The sequence below is a fragment of the Salminus brasiliensis genome, chromosome 21 (genome assembly GCF_030463535.1).
Source record: "Salminus brasiliensis chromosome 21, fSalBra1.hap2, whole genome shotgun sequence".
In the NCBI taxonomy this organism is placed as follows: Eukaryota; Metazoa; Chordata; class Actinopteri; order Characiformes; family Bryconidae; genus Salminus; species Salminus brasiliensis.
The window spans coordinates 4,722,826-4,739,212 of record NC_132898.1 but is presented as its reverse complement, the minus strand read 5'-3'; the positions used below and the strand labels follow the sequence as shown (position 1 = coordinate 4,739,212).

At 40.8% G+C, this 16,387-nt stretch overlaps 1 protein-coding gene across 2 annotated transcripts in view; it reads left to right on the top strand.

Annotated features, from left to right (window-relative positions):
- grm7 (glutamate metabotropic receptor 7) overlaps positions 1-16,387 on the top strand; it is a 240,853-nt gene that overhangs the window by 136,504 nt on the left and 87,962 nt on the right. For both annotated transcript variants that reach the window (XM_072665645.1, XM_072665644.1), the window contains exon 5: positions 6,455-6,592. In XM_072665645.1, coding sequence (XP_072521746.1) covers positions 6,455-6,592 — 138 coding nt within the window. The remainder of the gene's footprint in view (positions 1-6,454; positions 6,593-16,387) is intronic.

Here is a 16,387-nt window from a genome sequence, read left to right as displayed (position 1 = left end):
CTTATCTGGAGTCGCGCGTAACGCGGAGTGGCGTTTAGGGGCGTGAGCGCTGGTGATTTCCAGAGCCGGTTTGGTTTGCCTTTTTTTTCCCCCGAGGCTTTGAGCAACGTTTAACCTGGCACAGGCCATCACGTCACGGCCAAACATGGCCTGTCGCTATACACTAAAAACTGGCGTGTCACCGGAGGCTTTGCCACTTTATTTGAAGTGTCATTAAGACCAGCCACTGTCACATAGGCTTCCTCACACCGACTGGCTGGAACCGGTGCAGCTATCCGTCCTGCGTGGTGAACTGATGTCGTGGGAAGCGGAAGGTGACATGTCTTGATTCTAATTCCTTCAAAGATTCATGAAGTAAATGATTCCATTACGCTCCGCTAATGTGCCGTCAGGGCCGTTCGTACATATGCTAATCTCGTTTGCTTTGATGATCATTCCTGTTGTTTCAATTAAATGCAAATCCATTTCCCGAGAGCTTTGCAATTAGGGACACAGTCCATATACTTTTTTTTTTTGCCTCCCGATCAGATCAGAAAAGTATCTTGATGCTGAGTATCGCTGATTCTGATCCCATCTAGTCTTTCTATGGATGATAATACAGACGTATTGTAGTGACAGTTTCTATAAGGAGACACTCTGGATTGATTTACACCATATGTCCAAATATTTGTGGACACCCCTTGTAATGAATGCATTTAGCTACTTTAAGTTACACCCATTGCTGACACAGATGTGCAAATGCATGCAGACGCACAAAGCTTGTCTAGCCTCTGTAGAGAGGTTCTGCCAATACAATAGGCTCTTAGACTGAAGCAGATAAACATGAACCTGTTGGCTGAATGCCCAATGCCAAGCGTGGGCTGAAATCTGCTGGCTTGCGGTTAGCGGGGGGGGGGGCATAACTTCGGCCTAGGCTCCATGTTCCAAAAGCCTTGCAGTATAAGGTCTATTAGATGATGCTGACTGTAAAACCACAAGCATTCTGGCCGTTGGCATTTCTGGACTTTCTATTAGATTTTGGAGACTTGCTGTGAGGGTTTGATTGCATTTAGCAACAAGAGCGTTAGCTGGGTCGGGATAATGTTGCATAATGACCACCCCACCCACCTCATCATCCCCAACTCCCCCAACTCATCCCAACAGTACTGGATGGAGCACCAACCATCATTCCAGAGAACACAGCAGTTTCACTGCTCCCCAGCTCAATGATGGGGGGGCTTTATGCCTGTCTACTAGCCCACGTCTGGCATTAGACACAGTAGGCCAGCTATGTGTGTGCACTTGCACATCTGTGTCAGCAATGGATGCAACTGGAAATGGCTGAAAGCAGGGGGATAGGGTGTCCACTGACATTTAGACATGTAAAACTGACTTTGCTTTAATATGTAAACAAAACATACTGGTGGGTTCCCAGCCTAGACAGGCCATATATGGAAATTTGGCACTTTAGCTTACAGCAGTTTGGCCCGCCCATTCACACAGAAATCCGGAGTGTCCCAGCCTAGATTTCTGAGGCCAATCAAACTACAAATGAGGTTGTTTACGTACGCCAGTCTTAGAGGCCCAGTAACAAAAGCCTTGAGAAGCCTATGGACTATGGTCCCTGTGGTTACTCGGTAATACCCCTTAGTGTGTAATAAACCTTGCTGCATTAAGAGTTACTACAGAGGGCTCTAGATATGTTGGAATGGGGTGAGAAGAAGATGAATTATGTCACACATATAGTATAAATGGACCTACAGGCATAAAATAACGTCCGGGAAATGTGTAAAGTGGACCCATTGTGATAAGTACGACCACAGACATGAACTAAAAGGTTAAAAAGGTCAATTTTGACCTTGTGGTACTATTGTTTTGCTGTTTATCGTCACACATTCTGTGTGTTGTGAAATGATCTTGAAGCACCATCATGGTGTATTTGCCAAATATCAGCCTCCCTAACAGCAGAGTGCTGTTATATACACTTCACAGCTCAAACTCCTGCCCCCAGAATGATATGTAGAAGCACCACGTTCCTCAATGATGTTCTCGAGAGAAGACCCTCAGCCTCTGATGATATAGCCTGTCATTAGTGATCTGCCACTTCACTCAAGGGTCATCCTTAATGGAGAAAAAAAGAGAAAAGAGAAGTCTACCACATCCCTAAGTCAGAGAGGCCTTATCCATTTAAATACATTAGGATGCTGAATTATGAATGGGAAACTGGGTGCTGTAATGGATCTTTTCAAGTGGCGTTCCCATTGAACTGGGCTTACGTGTCTAACCCCACTCCCCGGTGGCCTTCGGCTAAATATAAAATGGGGTCTGGATCCTTATTTTAGATACAATGTTAATATTTATAAGCGAGTGTCATTGTTGAGTCACTGACTCGGATAACAAGGCGACGTACACAGTCTGCCTGTTAATTGCTGAGGGTGGAGCTGGTCAGCTTTTGTAATGATCGAGACTAAGGGTGGATGATTCGGCACAAATTTAGATCATCATGATACATTTTCACACAACATTTAGTCTTGCTGAGGTTTGAGGACAATTTCAGCAGTATATTACATAGTTATGTGTAGGTCCCCCTTGTGCTGCCAAAGCAGCTCTGACCCATCAAGGCATGGACTCCACAAGACCTTTGGGAAGGTGTCATGTGGTATCTGGCACTAAGACGTTAACAGCAGATCCATTAGGTCCTATTAGTTGTGAGGTTAAGGTGGGGCCTCCATGGGTCACATCAGTGAGCCTTGGGCATCCATGACCCTGTCGCTGGTTCACTGGTCGTACTTCCTTGCAGCATATTGGAAACACCCCACAAGACGTGCCTGGTGTTTTGGAGATGTTCTGACCCAGTTTTCAAGCCATCAAAATTTGGCTCTTGTCAAAGTGTAGAGTCTTATGCTTGCCAACTTCCAAAGAACTGATTGTTCATTTGCTGTCTAATATATATAGCTACCCTTTGACAACTGCCATTGGACCCAGATAATCAATATTATTTACATCACCTATAAGTGGTTTTAATGTAATGGCTGATTGGAGTATGTGATGGCTAGATTTCCTGACCTGTTCTGGACCTGAACAATCTGAAATATATGTTCACACACACACACACACACACACACACACACACAAACACACACATACATATATATATATATATATATATATCAAACTATAACATCCATGGCTCTTAAGATTTAACCGATTATTGATAGAAATGTAAATAAATACAAAAATTAATATAGCTTTTGTCACTTTACTGTATAATCAAGCAAAAATAATAAACATTAAAAATATTTAAAATATGATTTAATAACAAATATTTTGAGTTTGGGTTATAAATCTATGAATATGATAGAGTTTTGAGGTTAAACTTAAAAACAAAAGCTGCCAAATTATCCCAATGTATTACTATTTATACATTATTAATTAACCATTGTCCCAACCTTTTAATTCAGGAGATCATAACTGGCCTTTCTCTTTCTGGGTGGGTAGGATGACCTTCCCTCTCCCACTATTTAGCACAATGCTAGCCAGTGTGAATGTCCATTATGTGGTATAGCACAACCAGAAGTTAGTGTCCTCCTACAAGCATGTTGAGCTCCAATGACGTTGCATTTAGAGATACGAAGCAGTTGGCTCAGCTGGCTTAGAGGAATCCAGCCAACCAGAGGAAGTCTCAGAGGAAGCTTGTATTGACCTTTATCCTCGCAGCACTGGTTGGGAATGTCTAAATTAATGGAGAAAAGAATGGAAATGGGGTTGAATTGGGATAAGAAAGCTGTACTTACTTCCGTTCTGAGTACAGACAGAAGATATTTGTGTATATAGATAGATATACTTTTCAGCTGTCACGCTATTAGAACCCATATGTGGCTACAATAATTGCTCAGCATTTCTTGGGAAAATGGGTAAGTGCACTTCCATGTCTTTCCCAAGCTGAGGGTAAAGGCAGCTATTTAAACTCCCAACCAACTCCCAAGACACGCTGGCTACGTGAGATTTCGACTGGATGCATTCAATAACATCCCATTCTGCTTGACCTGTAGTCTAAATGTTGGCATTGGTCCACGTTAGCAGTCCAGTTGAGGAAGATCTACAATATCCCCATTAAAAGAAAAGCTTGTGTTATTAGAATTCATGCACGTGATTATATTCAGATTTGCCTCTTTCAGCTCTGTTTGGTAATTAGTCACTTTCTGGAGACCATATTTTAGTGCTTAAAGTGTGATTAAGCTTCTTAAACAATTTCCATGTCTAGCCTCAACTGTAGCCTCTGGGCAAACAGAGCTTTTTTTTTTCTCTTCATGTTTGTTTTGCTTTGTTTTGTCAGGGCAGAGATGAAATAATACTCCACACACACTGGATTTACAGCAGATCTTGTAGGTTTCTATTCATTTCTCACTGGCCTTTTCTAGCCCTTTTCTCAGGAGATGTCCACTTGCGACAGATCATACATACAAGAAACTCTGAAGCAGTAGTGCTAAAGCAAATCTGACCTAAGGCAAGTCCATCCGAACAGTAATTCCATTTGATTTCATATATCCCCCCACAATTCCTGACTCCCTTTGCTAAAGTTAGCTAATTGGCTAGCGTTGCATGCCGTTTTTTTGCTAACTCTGTTGCATTGCTCATGTTTCTACCACTAACTTCTCTGGTAGAAGCATGGTCCTTCAAAGGTTCTTCAAGGTTCTCCATGGCATTACTGAAGATATCTCAGTTAGCCAGATCAGATTCAGAACCCTGGACTACAAAGCCAAGACTGGACCAGCCCCTCCATGCCTACTTGATGGCAATGGTCAAAAGCCGATCTGCACCACCACAAGCCCTTCAAGCCCTTCGAGCTTTGAGTACGGCTCAGCTCGGCTCGACCCGCCATCCTTTAAGATCCACGGAAGACCAGCATCCAGGCTTTTTTCTGTCCTGGCACTGAAGTGGTGAAACGAACTTCCCCTGGGACGTCGATGTCCAAGTGTAGTGCCGAGTATCGTGGTCTCTATACTGGCCTAAGCTTCTTATGGATCTTATGGACTCCAGCCTCTACTAACTAGCTATGGGTATTTCCTGACTACAGTAAACAGTGAAGCACTTTTGTAGGTCGCTATGGATGTGCTAAATGTGCTAAATGCCTTCAGTGTAAATGTAAATGGTGCAATTCTGTGCTATGAAACATTACATAACATATCGAATAACATATAAATTGCTAATTTAGACTCAAATATTTTACTGCCCTAATTAACACCTGAGGCACTTACCCTCTATATGATTGTGTTTGATTCTTATCTATATGATCGTGTATGAACAGCCGTGTATGGAAAATTGCCCTTCTCCTCTTATGTGTGGGTGAAACGAATGCGTCTCCACGAAACCGGCCTTGCAGTTGCTAAGGAAGAGATGTTTGACATCCTCAACTTGCTGCAGCCCTGGAGACGCTGGCTGAGGGTGCGTTGTGTGGGAGTGCCAGATATGGCAAGCTTGGGCATTCTGCAGTCTCTGAGCTTATAGCAAAGGGTCCAGCTTGTGCTTCTTTCTGCTCTACAAGTCCACGTTACCTGGAGACTCGCTCAAGGAGCTGCTGCTGCTGCAGCAGTCTGCTGATAATACCTTATCAGCTTTTAATTCCCCCACACTTATTTTTTTCAACGTGAAGCAATCTGGGGGTGAAGTTGCTGCCTTTGCAATCTAGGGAGCTTTTGAAAAAGAAAGAAAGAACATGGGTCAAACCTGATTTTACAAAGCAGTGACATAAGAGATGCAGGCCAAGCTCCTTCTTCTGCTAATGCTATAATCTCCACGCTGGCGCTGACGGTGCTGGGACTCCAGGCACAAAGCCTTGGTAGCCTGTTTACTTGACATGCAAATAAGCCAGCAATCATCTGATTTAAACGTTGTAGCTTGTGAAACACAGTACGCAATCGGCGCAGTGTTTTAGCAAAGCGGTGGAGTAAAAGACCCCCGAGCAGAAACGTAACTGCGATTAGCAAACTGCTTGGAGCTGCATGATCTTGTTTAGAAGGTTTTAGAAGAATTTTAGGAGGTGTAGGAGTAGCCGAAGAGCACTTGGGCGAAGTCTAGTGCCGAGTATCGTGGTCTCCAGACTAGCTTAGAGGTATCTTATGGACTCCAGCCTCTACCAACTAGCTATGGGTATTTCCTGAGTAAACAGTGGAGCACTTTTGTAGGTCGCTACGGATAAGAGCGTCTGCTAAATGCCTTCAATGTAAATGTAAATGATGCAATTCTGTGCTACGAAACATTACATAACATATCGAATAACATATGAGGCTCAAATATCCATTTAAGCATGATTTTACTGCCCTAATTAACACCTGAGGCACTTATCTTCTATAGGATTGTGTATGATTTGTATCCATATGATCATTTATGAACAGCCGTGTATGGAAAATTGCCCTGTGGGTGAAACGATCTGGCAGAATTTTGTTTTAAGGCACTTGCGTTTGGTCCGTTTCAGGGTTCGATGCCTACTTCACCTCGCGCACGCTGGAGAACAACAGGAGGAACGTGTGGTTCGCAGAGTTCTGGGAGGAGAACTTCAACTGCAAGCTCATGAGCTCCTCCAAGAAAGAAGACACCAGTAGAAAGTGCACAGGTATGGGAAATAATAACAGAAGTGTGTGGGTGAGACTTTTGAAAGGTGTAAGGAACCTTCAATTGATGTCAATTTCTTAACCAATCACATCTGTAGTATATACAGGGTTCTTTATGGAACCAAAAAAGGTTCTTCTATGGCATTTCTGAAGATATCTCAGTTAGCCAGATCAGTTAATCCATCATGTCCTGTTGGACAGGCTTGATTTTAGACTCTAGGTGTCTGGTCAAACTGAAAAATCCTGGGAAAGAAACATGCTTCAAAGGGTTCCTTGAGCAAAGCTCAATGTTTGTATTAGGGATGTGGATTTGTGAAGAACCTTTCAAAGGTCTAAAGATTCTTCACTTAATGTAAAGCATGGTTCTTCAAAGGTTCTTCAAGGTTCAAGGTCTATCCAATTGATATACCCTTAACTCTTTTCCTGTTGGACAGGCTTGACTTCAGACTCAAGATGTCTGGCCAAACTTAAAAATCCTGGGAAATAAAGGTGCTTCAAAGGGTTCCATCAGCCAAGCCATAGAAGAACCACTTTACGGTTCATACCATGTTTTTTATCAGGGATGTGTGAGTGTGAAAAACCTTTCAAAGGTCTAAAGAACCTTCACTTAATGTACAGTTTCTTTACCAATTCAAAGATTCTTCACACCCACACTTCTCCGGTGCAAGCATGGTTCTATAGGAATGTCCCTTAACTCTTTTCCAGGCTTGACGTTGGGCTCAAGTTGTCTGGCCAAACTGAAAAAGGGTTCTTTGAGCCAAGCCATAGAAGAACCACTGCTCAAAGAACCCTTTGAGTGTAGGTGTTACTAAAGCGACCATCAACTGCCCATTTATTTTATTTCTCAGGCCGAGAGATTCCAGACACATAGTCGCCGTATTTCTCATAGTTTTATGTCTGACAGCACCATTATGATGGCGTAAGAGAGCCAAAGGTCCTTGAGCTTTTGCTGCTTTCTGTCTCACCAGCAGCAGCAAAAAAGCCTGGCTGCTTTCATCCTCCTTAAAATGCATATCTGAATACAAAGCACCTCCACCCTTGAAATAAAGCCCTCAATTACATAATGAGCTTCGCTCAACCCATCACTACTATTTCAGGCTGACTGACTTCCACGAAACCCAGTGAAGTACAAGCTCGCTCAACACGCTGCAGGAATCTTAAGTGAAGCTAGGGAATATTCATAATGGGTGCTTGAAAGAATCCAACCCTGTAACAAACCTAGCACATCAAAAAGTGCACCTGGGACCCAAGCCATTACTTCACTAGGGGGCGACCCACAACCCGAGCAGCAGCACTGGTAAAGATCATACGGATATTGTGGCTGGAACTAATTCTTGCTTCTACATTTATGTCATTTGCATTGTCATTTGTGATCAACGGACCAATCGAAATGCTTCAAATATGTTTTAGATTATTTTTTTTATATTGACTTCCATTGAAAGAGGTTTGTAGACACCTGCTCAGACAGTTTCTTGGAAGTTATCAAGAGCTTTCAAAAGGATGCTGTAATTGACTCTACTTTTAGGGAAGGCTTCCAGTAGATCATGGAACATTGCTGTAAGGATTTGATTTCGTTTGGTCATAAGAGCAATAGTGAGGTCAGAAACTGATGATGCATGATCAGAAACTCTTCCATCCCTGCTGGTAAAACTGCATAAATCCATGCAGTGTCTGGAGATCCCAGAAAAGATCAGCACCCAAACCTGTGTTCTTCTAACTGTGTTGTTCTAACCAACATCTCAATGCATTTACGAACCAACACCACATTTTGACCACTGACTGATGTTTATAGAGTTAATTACTGGTAGACACTCTCACTGACCACTGACTTTATATTTATTTGGGTTTATTCTAATGTTATATAGAGTTAATTACTGGTAGACACTCTCACTGACCACTGACTTTATATTTATTTGGGTTTATTCTAATGTTATATAGAGTTAATTACTGGTAGACACTCTCACTGACCACTGACTTTATATTTATTTGGGTTAATTCTAATGTTATATAGAGTTAATTACAGGTAGACACTCATTGACCACTGACTATGTTTATTTGGATTTATTCTAATGTTATATAAAGTTAATTACAGGTAGACACTCTCACTGACTGCTGACTTCATGTGTATTTGGGTTTATTCTAATGTTATATAGAGTTAATTACAGGTAGACACTCTCACTGACCGCTGACTTTATGTGTATTTGGGTTTATTCTAATGTTATATAGAGTTAATTATAGGGAGACACTTTTACTGACCACTGACTTTGTTTATTTGGGTTCATTCTAATGTTATATAGAGTTTTGCAGGTAGACATTCTCACTGACTGTTGACTTTGTATATTTAGGTTTATTCTAATGTTATATAGAGTTAATCACAGGTAGACACTCCTACTGACCACTGCCTATATTTATTAGGGTTTATTCTAATGTTATATAGAGTTTTACAAAGTTCTTATGTATGGAGAGACCCTTTTAAAAGTGACCTAAAGAAACGTTCAGCATCCTAGAGCTTCTTTTGCTCCTTGAAACAGTTGATTCCGGTGTTGGAGTAGATAGATAGAGGAAGGGAAGGTAGACGGAGATGACTTTATGAACACTAATATATTTTCTACCACGCCTCATTAACACACTCTGCCATTATCACAATCGCAGGCCACTTTAATACTTTTCCTGCATTAAAGCCAAAGTATATCCTAACCCAGCGTTATTTAAACACATCATGTATAAACCACATCATGAACCTCATATAGCATTTTAGGCTGCGCTCTCTGGGCTCGCTAGAGGTCAACAGCAGTGATTTTGGGAATGCGAGAGGAAGTGGCATGCTGTCAGTGACAGCTGGCGAAGACAACAGCACCTCAGCTTTGTAGCTGTGCCTGGAGACACCATCAGTGCGAGGGCCAATTTGCACACATCAAGGGATCAAGTGCCTGACAAGAGGGACAGCACATGCTGCTGTCGCTAGGATATGACTGTATGCTAAGGGGCATGAGCAGCTTTGCTCTAGTGAGACTGATGGAGAAAAAGGGAAGGGATAAAGAAATTAAATTTGAAGGAATACTTCAGCCGGAAACAGTTAGTTACAGCATATTTGAGTACGGAACATCAAATTTCTTACATTTGTTTTCATATTGACGCAGTTTTCTGATTAGCCGCAAGTGTGATGGCGTGATCTATTTAATACATGTGGAAAATCAGGTCCTAACTTTTTCAAGTTGCACTTTATTTTAAGGAGCATTTTATTATTTGGGTTTTACTAAGGTCTTGTTCTTTGTTTAAAAGCCTAGTAAATAAAACCATTTTTAGATTATTCATTTTCTATTAATAAGCTTTATTGATTGCAGCCCTTTTTAGTACATAACTGCAGATCTGTTATATAAAAAAAAAACACTAAGACTTGCATCACTAGTTGTAGAAATGCACAATAAACACTAAATAAACACAATAAAGAGGGTGTTACCACCCTGTTATGCATGAATTATCACCTAAATTAATCAGTGTTTCGACTATGTATATTTTTTGCTGGTTGTTTTTTTACTGTTAATTAGTGTGTAATTGCCAGCCCCTTCTAGATAGAAGTTCTAGATATTGACAGGTTTATTGCATTATGTGACTTTATTGACTTATTAAAGGTTTAAGAAGTCCCTGATACATCACAAAGTATTCCAGATTCTAAAGTGAGCTTCGATTCAGCACTAAAAGAATCACTAAAAGCCTAAAAGCACTAAGTAAGCATGTAATGAGTAAATTTGCGTCACAAAGTCAGTGTCTATTCATATATATATTATTATTGTCATTATATATATATATATGTGTGTGTGTGTGTGTGTGTGTGGAAATATCTGATATATTAGTCAGGAGTTAAAAAAAAAAAAACACTGATCACTAATTAGACACTAAACTGCACTGAATATTTGCATAACAGGGTGGTACAAAGTGTTTTCTCTGCATTGTTATAACTAAACATGCAATTCTTGGTGATTAGCACATAACAGATCTCCAGAAATGTGCTAATAAATGCTGCTAATAAATGAATTTTAGAAATAAATCAATCATTGAACTGAACTGATGTCTAATTCAGGCTTTATTGAACAAAGAACATATACTAATAAATTCCTAAATGGTGTTTTTTAAAAAACTGTGTATTTTTATTTTTGTAGTAGCAGAATATACAATAATAAATAACAAACAACAGCAATCGTTTGGGGAGGAGGTTACATTTCAATTTAGAATAATTCATATTAATTAACTCAATATAAAATAATTCAATCAGATCTTTGTAGCTATGTGTAGTATGTGTATTTTAATTAGGTTTTTCAATTAAATAAATTTGTATATAAATAGCACTGCCCTGACTTTTTATGTCTGATGTTTTGGTTACAAGCAGAATGGCTATATTTCTTAACTGCTTTAGTCTTCTGGAGCAGGACTAAAGGCAAGGCTTTTGATATTGGTATCAGTATTGGTACCATTTAATAGAAAATGTGGTATGGTGGATTTCTACAGATAACTACAACTATGTAATAATTTATGCAAATTTATTCCAACATGAAGGTTGGTATTGTGATCATTTTACATTTTACACCTGTTTAAAAAAGCCTTTAGAAATGTTTATGATGGTTTAAGTCTATGCCTTTATTTTAGGAAAGGCTTGTTTATTTGCTGGGTAGCCTCAGGTACACTACCCTGTAGCAATATGTTACTAAGAATCCATTAGCTGTAGTTCAAATGGGTAAAAAAAAGCATTGAAAAATTGGTCAGATTTTTTTCTCCCTGTGCTACATTCCATTGCTTTGGTCATTACGCGCTTGGCTTCTTTGCTGCTCTTCCCCACTAATGAAAGGTAATGAGATTGTTAGGGGGAGTATTGATGGAGAGAACTGTCCAGATTTCTAGTGTCTTCACCAGAAGCCGGTGTCTGCTAGCCGGCTCCTCGCTCTTCTCCTTTGAGGTAATTATGACCCTAATTAAAAAGACCAGAGTGGACAGCTAGAACACAGAGTCCTCCAAATCAGCCCAGATTTGGTACTTGTTCTGTCCACCAATCCATCATTTGCAAGTACACCAAGAATAATTTTAAAGCTTATAGGATATTTAAAAAACTGAGCATTAGCGAAGCACAGTTGGCACTGAACATCACTCAGCAGCAGAACGTGACCATTTGAAGCACAGCAGAGCTGAGATAGGGAAAACAGTTCTTTTAATATAGGCCATCAGGGACTGGGATGGCCCTGGAGGTCACTTTTTCCTTTGGAAACAGGCACATAGCGAGCCACGTGATTAGTAGAAAGCTAGTAATATGGAACGTACAAGCAGAGCACATTAAAATTGCAAGGAAAAAAAGATATGAGGGATGAAAGTTCTCTGCTTGCCTTTAGCTAGCTTCCTTATATCAAATCCACTATATCTAAAAGTGCGCAGACCCATTCTAATTAATGAATTCAACTACTTTTGACTTTACGGTGCACACATCTCTACAAGGAACCTGTTCTGGCAAGAGTGTAGAGAACTGACAAGGCAATGATTTCCTCCTGGAGAGCTAACTTCCTGCAGGTTTCATCTGCAACCGACATTGAACTGAAAGCAGCTATTATGGATAAATGGGGCAAATTAGGTTTGGAGCCAAAGTCTGGAGGAAAATAACTCACCTGGAGAAAGGATGGAGACCACTGGCCTAATTAGGTCACCTTGCATAATGCTAAGTCTTGGCTTTATAGCACAAATTGGACCAATAAAGCTCCATCCAATGACTCTGTGATGAGTTGAAGTGTGCAGTGTTTGTCGTTCAAAACTAATCATCTAACATCAGTAGCCGTCCTCACTAATGCTCTTGTGCCTGAATACAGTCAGATCCTCCCAGCAGTGAACCTTTGAATGGTTAGGTCTTTATAAAGCTAATTTGAGACCCTTCAACTTCTAAAAAGAGAGTAACTATCTATGTGCAGGTTTGCATTCCAAGATATCTCATCAGGAGAAAGGATGGAGACCATTGGCCTAAGGTCACCATGTACCCCAGACTGGGTCGATGGAGCTCCATCCTCATCTGACATCAATAGCAGTCCTCCCTAATGCTCACAGCAGTGATGGATGGTTCATTATAAAACTCCATTGAGACCACATTGCACCAGAGAACCTTTTGGCACCATTTTTTGGCAATGTTTTTATCCTAAAGATCTACCTTCCTGCAGGTTTTACCTCCAACCCAAATCTAACACAACCCAATTCAGCCAATCAAAGGCTTCTAAAGGCACTTATTAGTTGGTTCAGGTGGGTGGACAAGGGTTTGGTCCAAAGTCTGCAAGAAGGTAACTCTCCAGGAGCGAGGATGGTCACCTTGCTTAATGCCGAGCATCAGCCTTATGCCCTAAACTGGACTGATGGAGCTTCACACTGTACCTTTGGGATGATTGAAGCTGATGTGGTGTCTTTAGTCCAAAAATGTATCATCTAACATCATGTTCTAATGTCCAAATACAGTCAGATCCTCACAGCAATGAACGTTGGATTGGATTATTTTGAAGGGATTACTTAGGGAACCAAAATTACTCTACCTTGGTAATGTACCAAGGACCCCTTTTTGGCACCTCGAATAGTGTAGAGAAGTGACATGGCAATAATCTCCACCTGGAGACCAGGTTTCAACTCCAACCCAAAGGTGTCAACAGGATCCACATTCATTCCTTAGGTAGAAGTGAGTGGAGATACTAGGGTTTAAAAGACTTCTATAGAAGCTGAAGTATCAACTTAAGCTTTTTATTCCAGTAAAAGTGTAAAAGTACTGGTTTCAGAACGACTTCATGCTAATGTTAAGAAGTTTAGAGAGCCCTCTCCATTATTAGCAGCTGAGTTTCTGTACCAGTCCTGATTCAGTTCAGCAAGCTAATGAGCAAACTTCTACACAACTTCCCTCCCGTTTGTGCTAGAGTGCCTGCAGGAGTGCTCAGATATGATCCTAATATTGACTAATGGTAAATCATTTGTCAATCCTGTACTTCCTAAACAGGGGATGGTTTTAATTGGGTGGGTTATATTCTGGGTGAAAATATTGTCTCGTTCTTAAATAACACTGGGGAGATACCAGACGGCATGCAGTCGCAGAGACATCTGTCAGCAGTGGGTTACTGGCGACATGCGTCTTTGTGAGAAAATTGGCAAATGAACCGTAGTTCCTCAGTATCCATGACTGTAGCTGCAATTTTCCTAGCTCCCGGTGAAACCACCACCTAGAAACACAGTGGCTCATTATGTCTGTATGTTGTAATCATTCACATGACCTATAGATCTAAGCTGGCTTCATCTGTGGGGACGAATGAAGACTGGATTCTCACTGGATTCTCTCATATAATAGGTCATATTTTCTACCACTTGTCCTGATCATGGTCTTGGTTGGTCCTGGAGCCCACATGGAAGCACTGGGCCAGGCAGGGACACTCCCTGTACAGGGCATTAGTCCATCACCAGACACCAATTCACTTACACCTAAGGATTGAACCTATAATTCTAGGCTCCAGAAGCTTTTGAGCACCCTTCTAGTTAGAACACAGTAGTAAAAACAAAGGATCGGAAATAAGTCAAGCCTAAAATAGATAATACCTGATCCATTCAAATATACCTGGATCAGCCCTCATCCACTGGATCAGAGCAGGACCTCACTAGGAGTAACAGCGATTAGCTAGTACTAATTTGTTAGTACTAGCTACCGAAATACCAAAAAATATGCTCTAAAAATAAAAACTCAACAATACACTTCAGATTCAAGAGGTTAAAACCAAGGACAGATCTGCTGCAGTGTCTCAGAGGTTTGTTGTTGGGTGAATTCCTTTTTGAGAATGGTAGCAGACACAGCGTCTAGACGGAGAAACAAGCCTCGAACAGTGTTTCAACTCTCAGGATCAGACGTACAAGTGAGAGAACATTTAAGTGCATAACATGCCTCAAGGCAGCCTCAGTAGGCAGCCTCAGTAGGCACTTGCAGTGTTCCCGTTTCCCAAATTCTATTCCACAGTGCGCACAGCTATAGGTGGTCCTACATTTGTTTTAAGAGAACCATCAGTGTTGTAAATGAATGTGGGCATATAAAGAACCATTGGAGAGTTTAAAGACCCCCACATAATGTAAAGCTTCCAGGAAGAACCCTCAAATTGGTGTAGAACAGGTTCCCAATCCTGCATTTCAGTGGTTTCCTGTTCTGACATACTGCTTTCAACTTGGGCTTATTACGGGCTTATTAATTAATTAGCTAAGAACCTCCAGGACCAGGCTTGGGAACCACTAGAAACTCTAGAACAGGGCTCTAGAACAATGCTTTTTCAAGTAGGACTCTTTCAGAAAAGTGGCTCTAAATATGGTGCAGGCCAGATGGTTCCCCAGGACCAGGGTTGGGTACCACCACTGGTGTAGAACATCTAGAACAATGTTCTTCAGGCTCCCAAATTACTTTTTTAAACATGATTCTTTAAGAAAATTGGCTCTACAAGGTGCAGGCTAGATGGTTCCCCAGGACCAGGTTTGGAAACCACTGGTGTAGAACATCTAGAGCACGGATCTTTGGACTCTTTTTCAAACATAATTCTTTAGGAGACATGGTTCTATTAAGGTGCAAGCCAGATGGTTCCCCAGGACCAGGGTTGGGTACCACTGGTGTAGAACATCTAGAACAATGTTCTTCAGGCTCCCAATTACTTTTTTAAGATAAGATAAGATAAGATAATCCTTTATTAGTCCCGCAGTGGGGAAATTTACAGTGTAGCAGCAGAAAGGGATAGCAGGACACTCAGTTACAAAAAATTTGGATAAATAATTTACACTATATACACAATATATATACACAATATAAATAAGAATTAAAAAAAAAAAAAAAAAAAAAAAAAAAAAAAAAGCAATAAACAATAAACAATATTATTTACAGTAAAAGACTCTTAATTGCACATGGGGATGGGATATTGCACATAGTATTCCCTTTAGGCATGATTCTTTAAGAAAAGTGTCTCTACAAGGTGCAGACCAGATGGTTCCCCAGGACCAGGCTTGGAAACCACTGCTGTAGAACATCTAGAACACAAATCTTCAGACACTTAAAGAGCCTTCGGACTCTTAAATAATTCTTTAGGAGATGTGGTTCTATTAAGGTGCAGACCAGATGGTTTCCCAGGACCAGGCTTAAAAAACACTGCTGTAGAACATCTAGAACAAGGTTCTCTTTTTCAAGCATAATCCTTTAGCAAAAGTGGTCCTTCAAAGAACCCTCAAGCAGTGCAAGGACCATTCAAGTGCTAATGCTGAACTACAAAATGACCTTATGTCCTTAGAGATCTTCTGAAAAGCTGGGTATCTCAGTTTCACCAAAGCTGAAGAGAGCAGACGCTGAAGAGACACTTACTACGAAACGGAGCTCTGCTTTTAGGTCTCCATGCTCAACCTTACGGTAGCATTTTCATCACATTGAGGGTGATGAAGGTGAGGAAAAGACTGTCACAACCTTACAGAGGGAACGGAAACAGTGTTATTGTTGCTGTGAAATCTAAACAAAAACATACAACGGCATTTGACTGCAAAGGGCATTCTACGCATTATTATTAACATTCATGTCTGTGGCGGCGGCGTGACATAAAGAAGCCTGCAGGCGGCTATTTCACCTGTAAATTATGTGTTTGCATTTTAGGGACATCTACAATTCATTCAGCAGCAGCTATAAATATATCAGCATGCCTCTACTGGTTCTGCTTTATAAACATGGCCAGTTTTAAAGAAGATATATACTAAAGACAATGAAAGGAAGACGTTTAGCAAAGGATAGC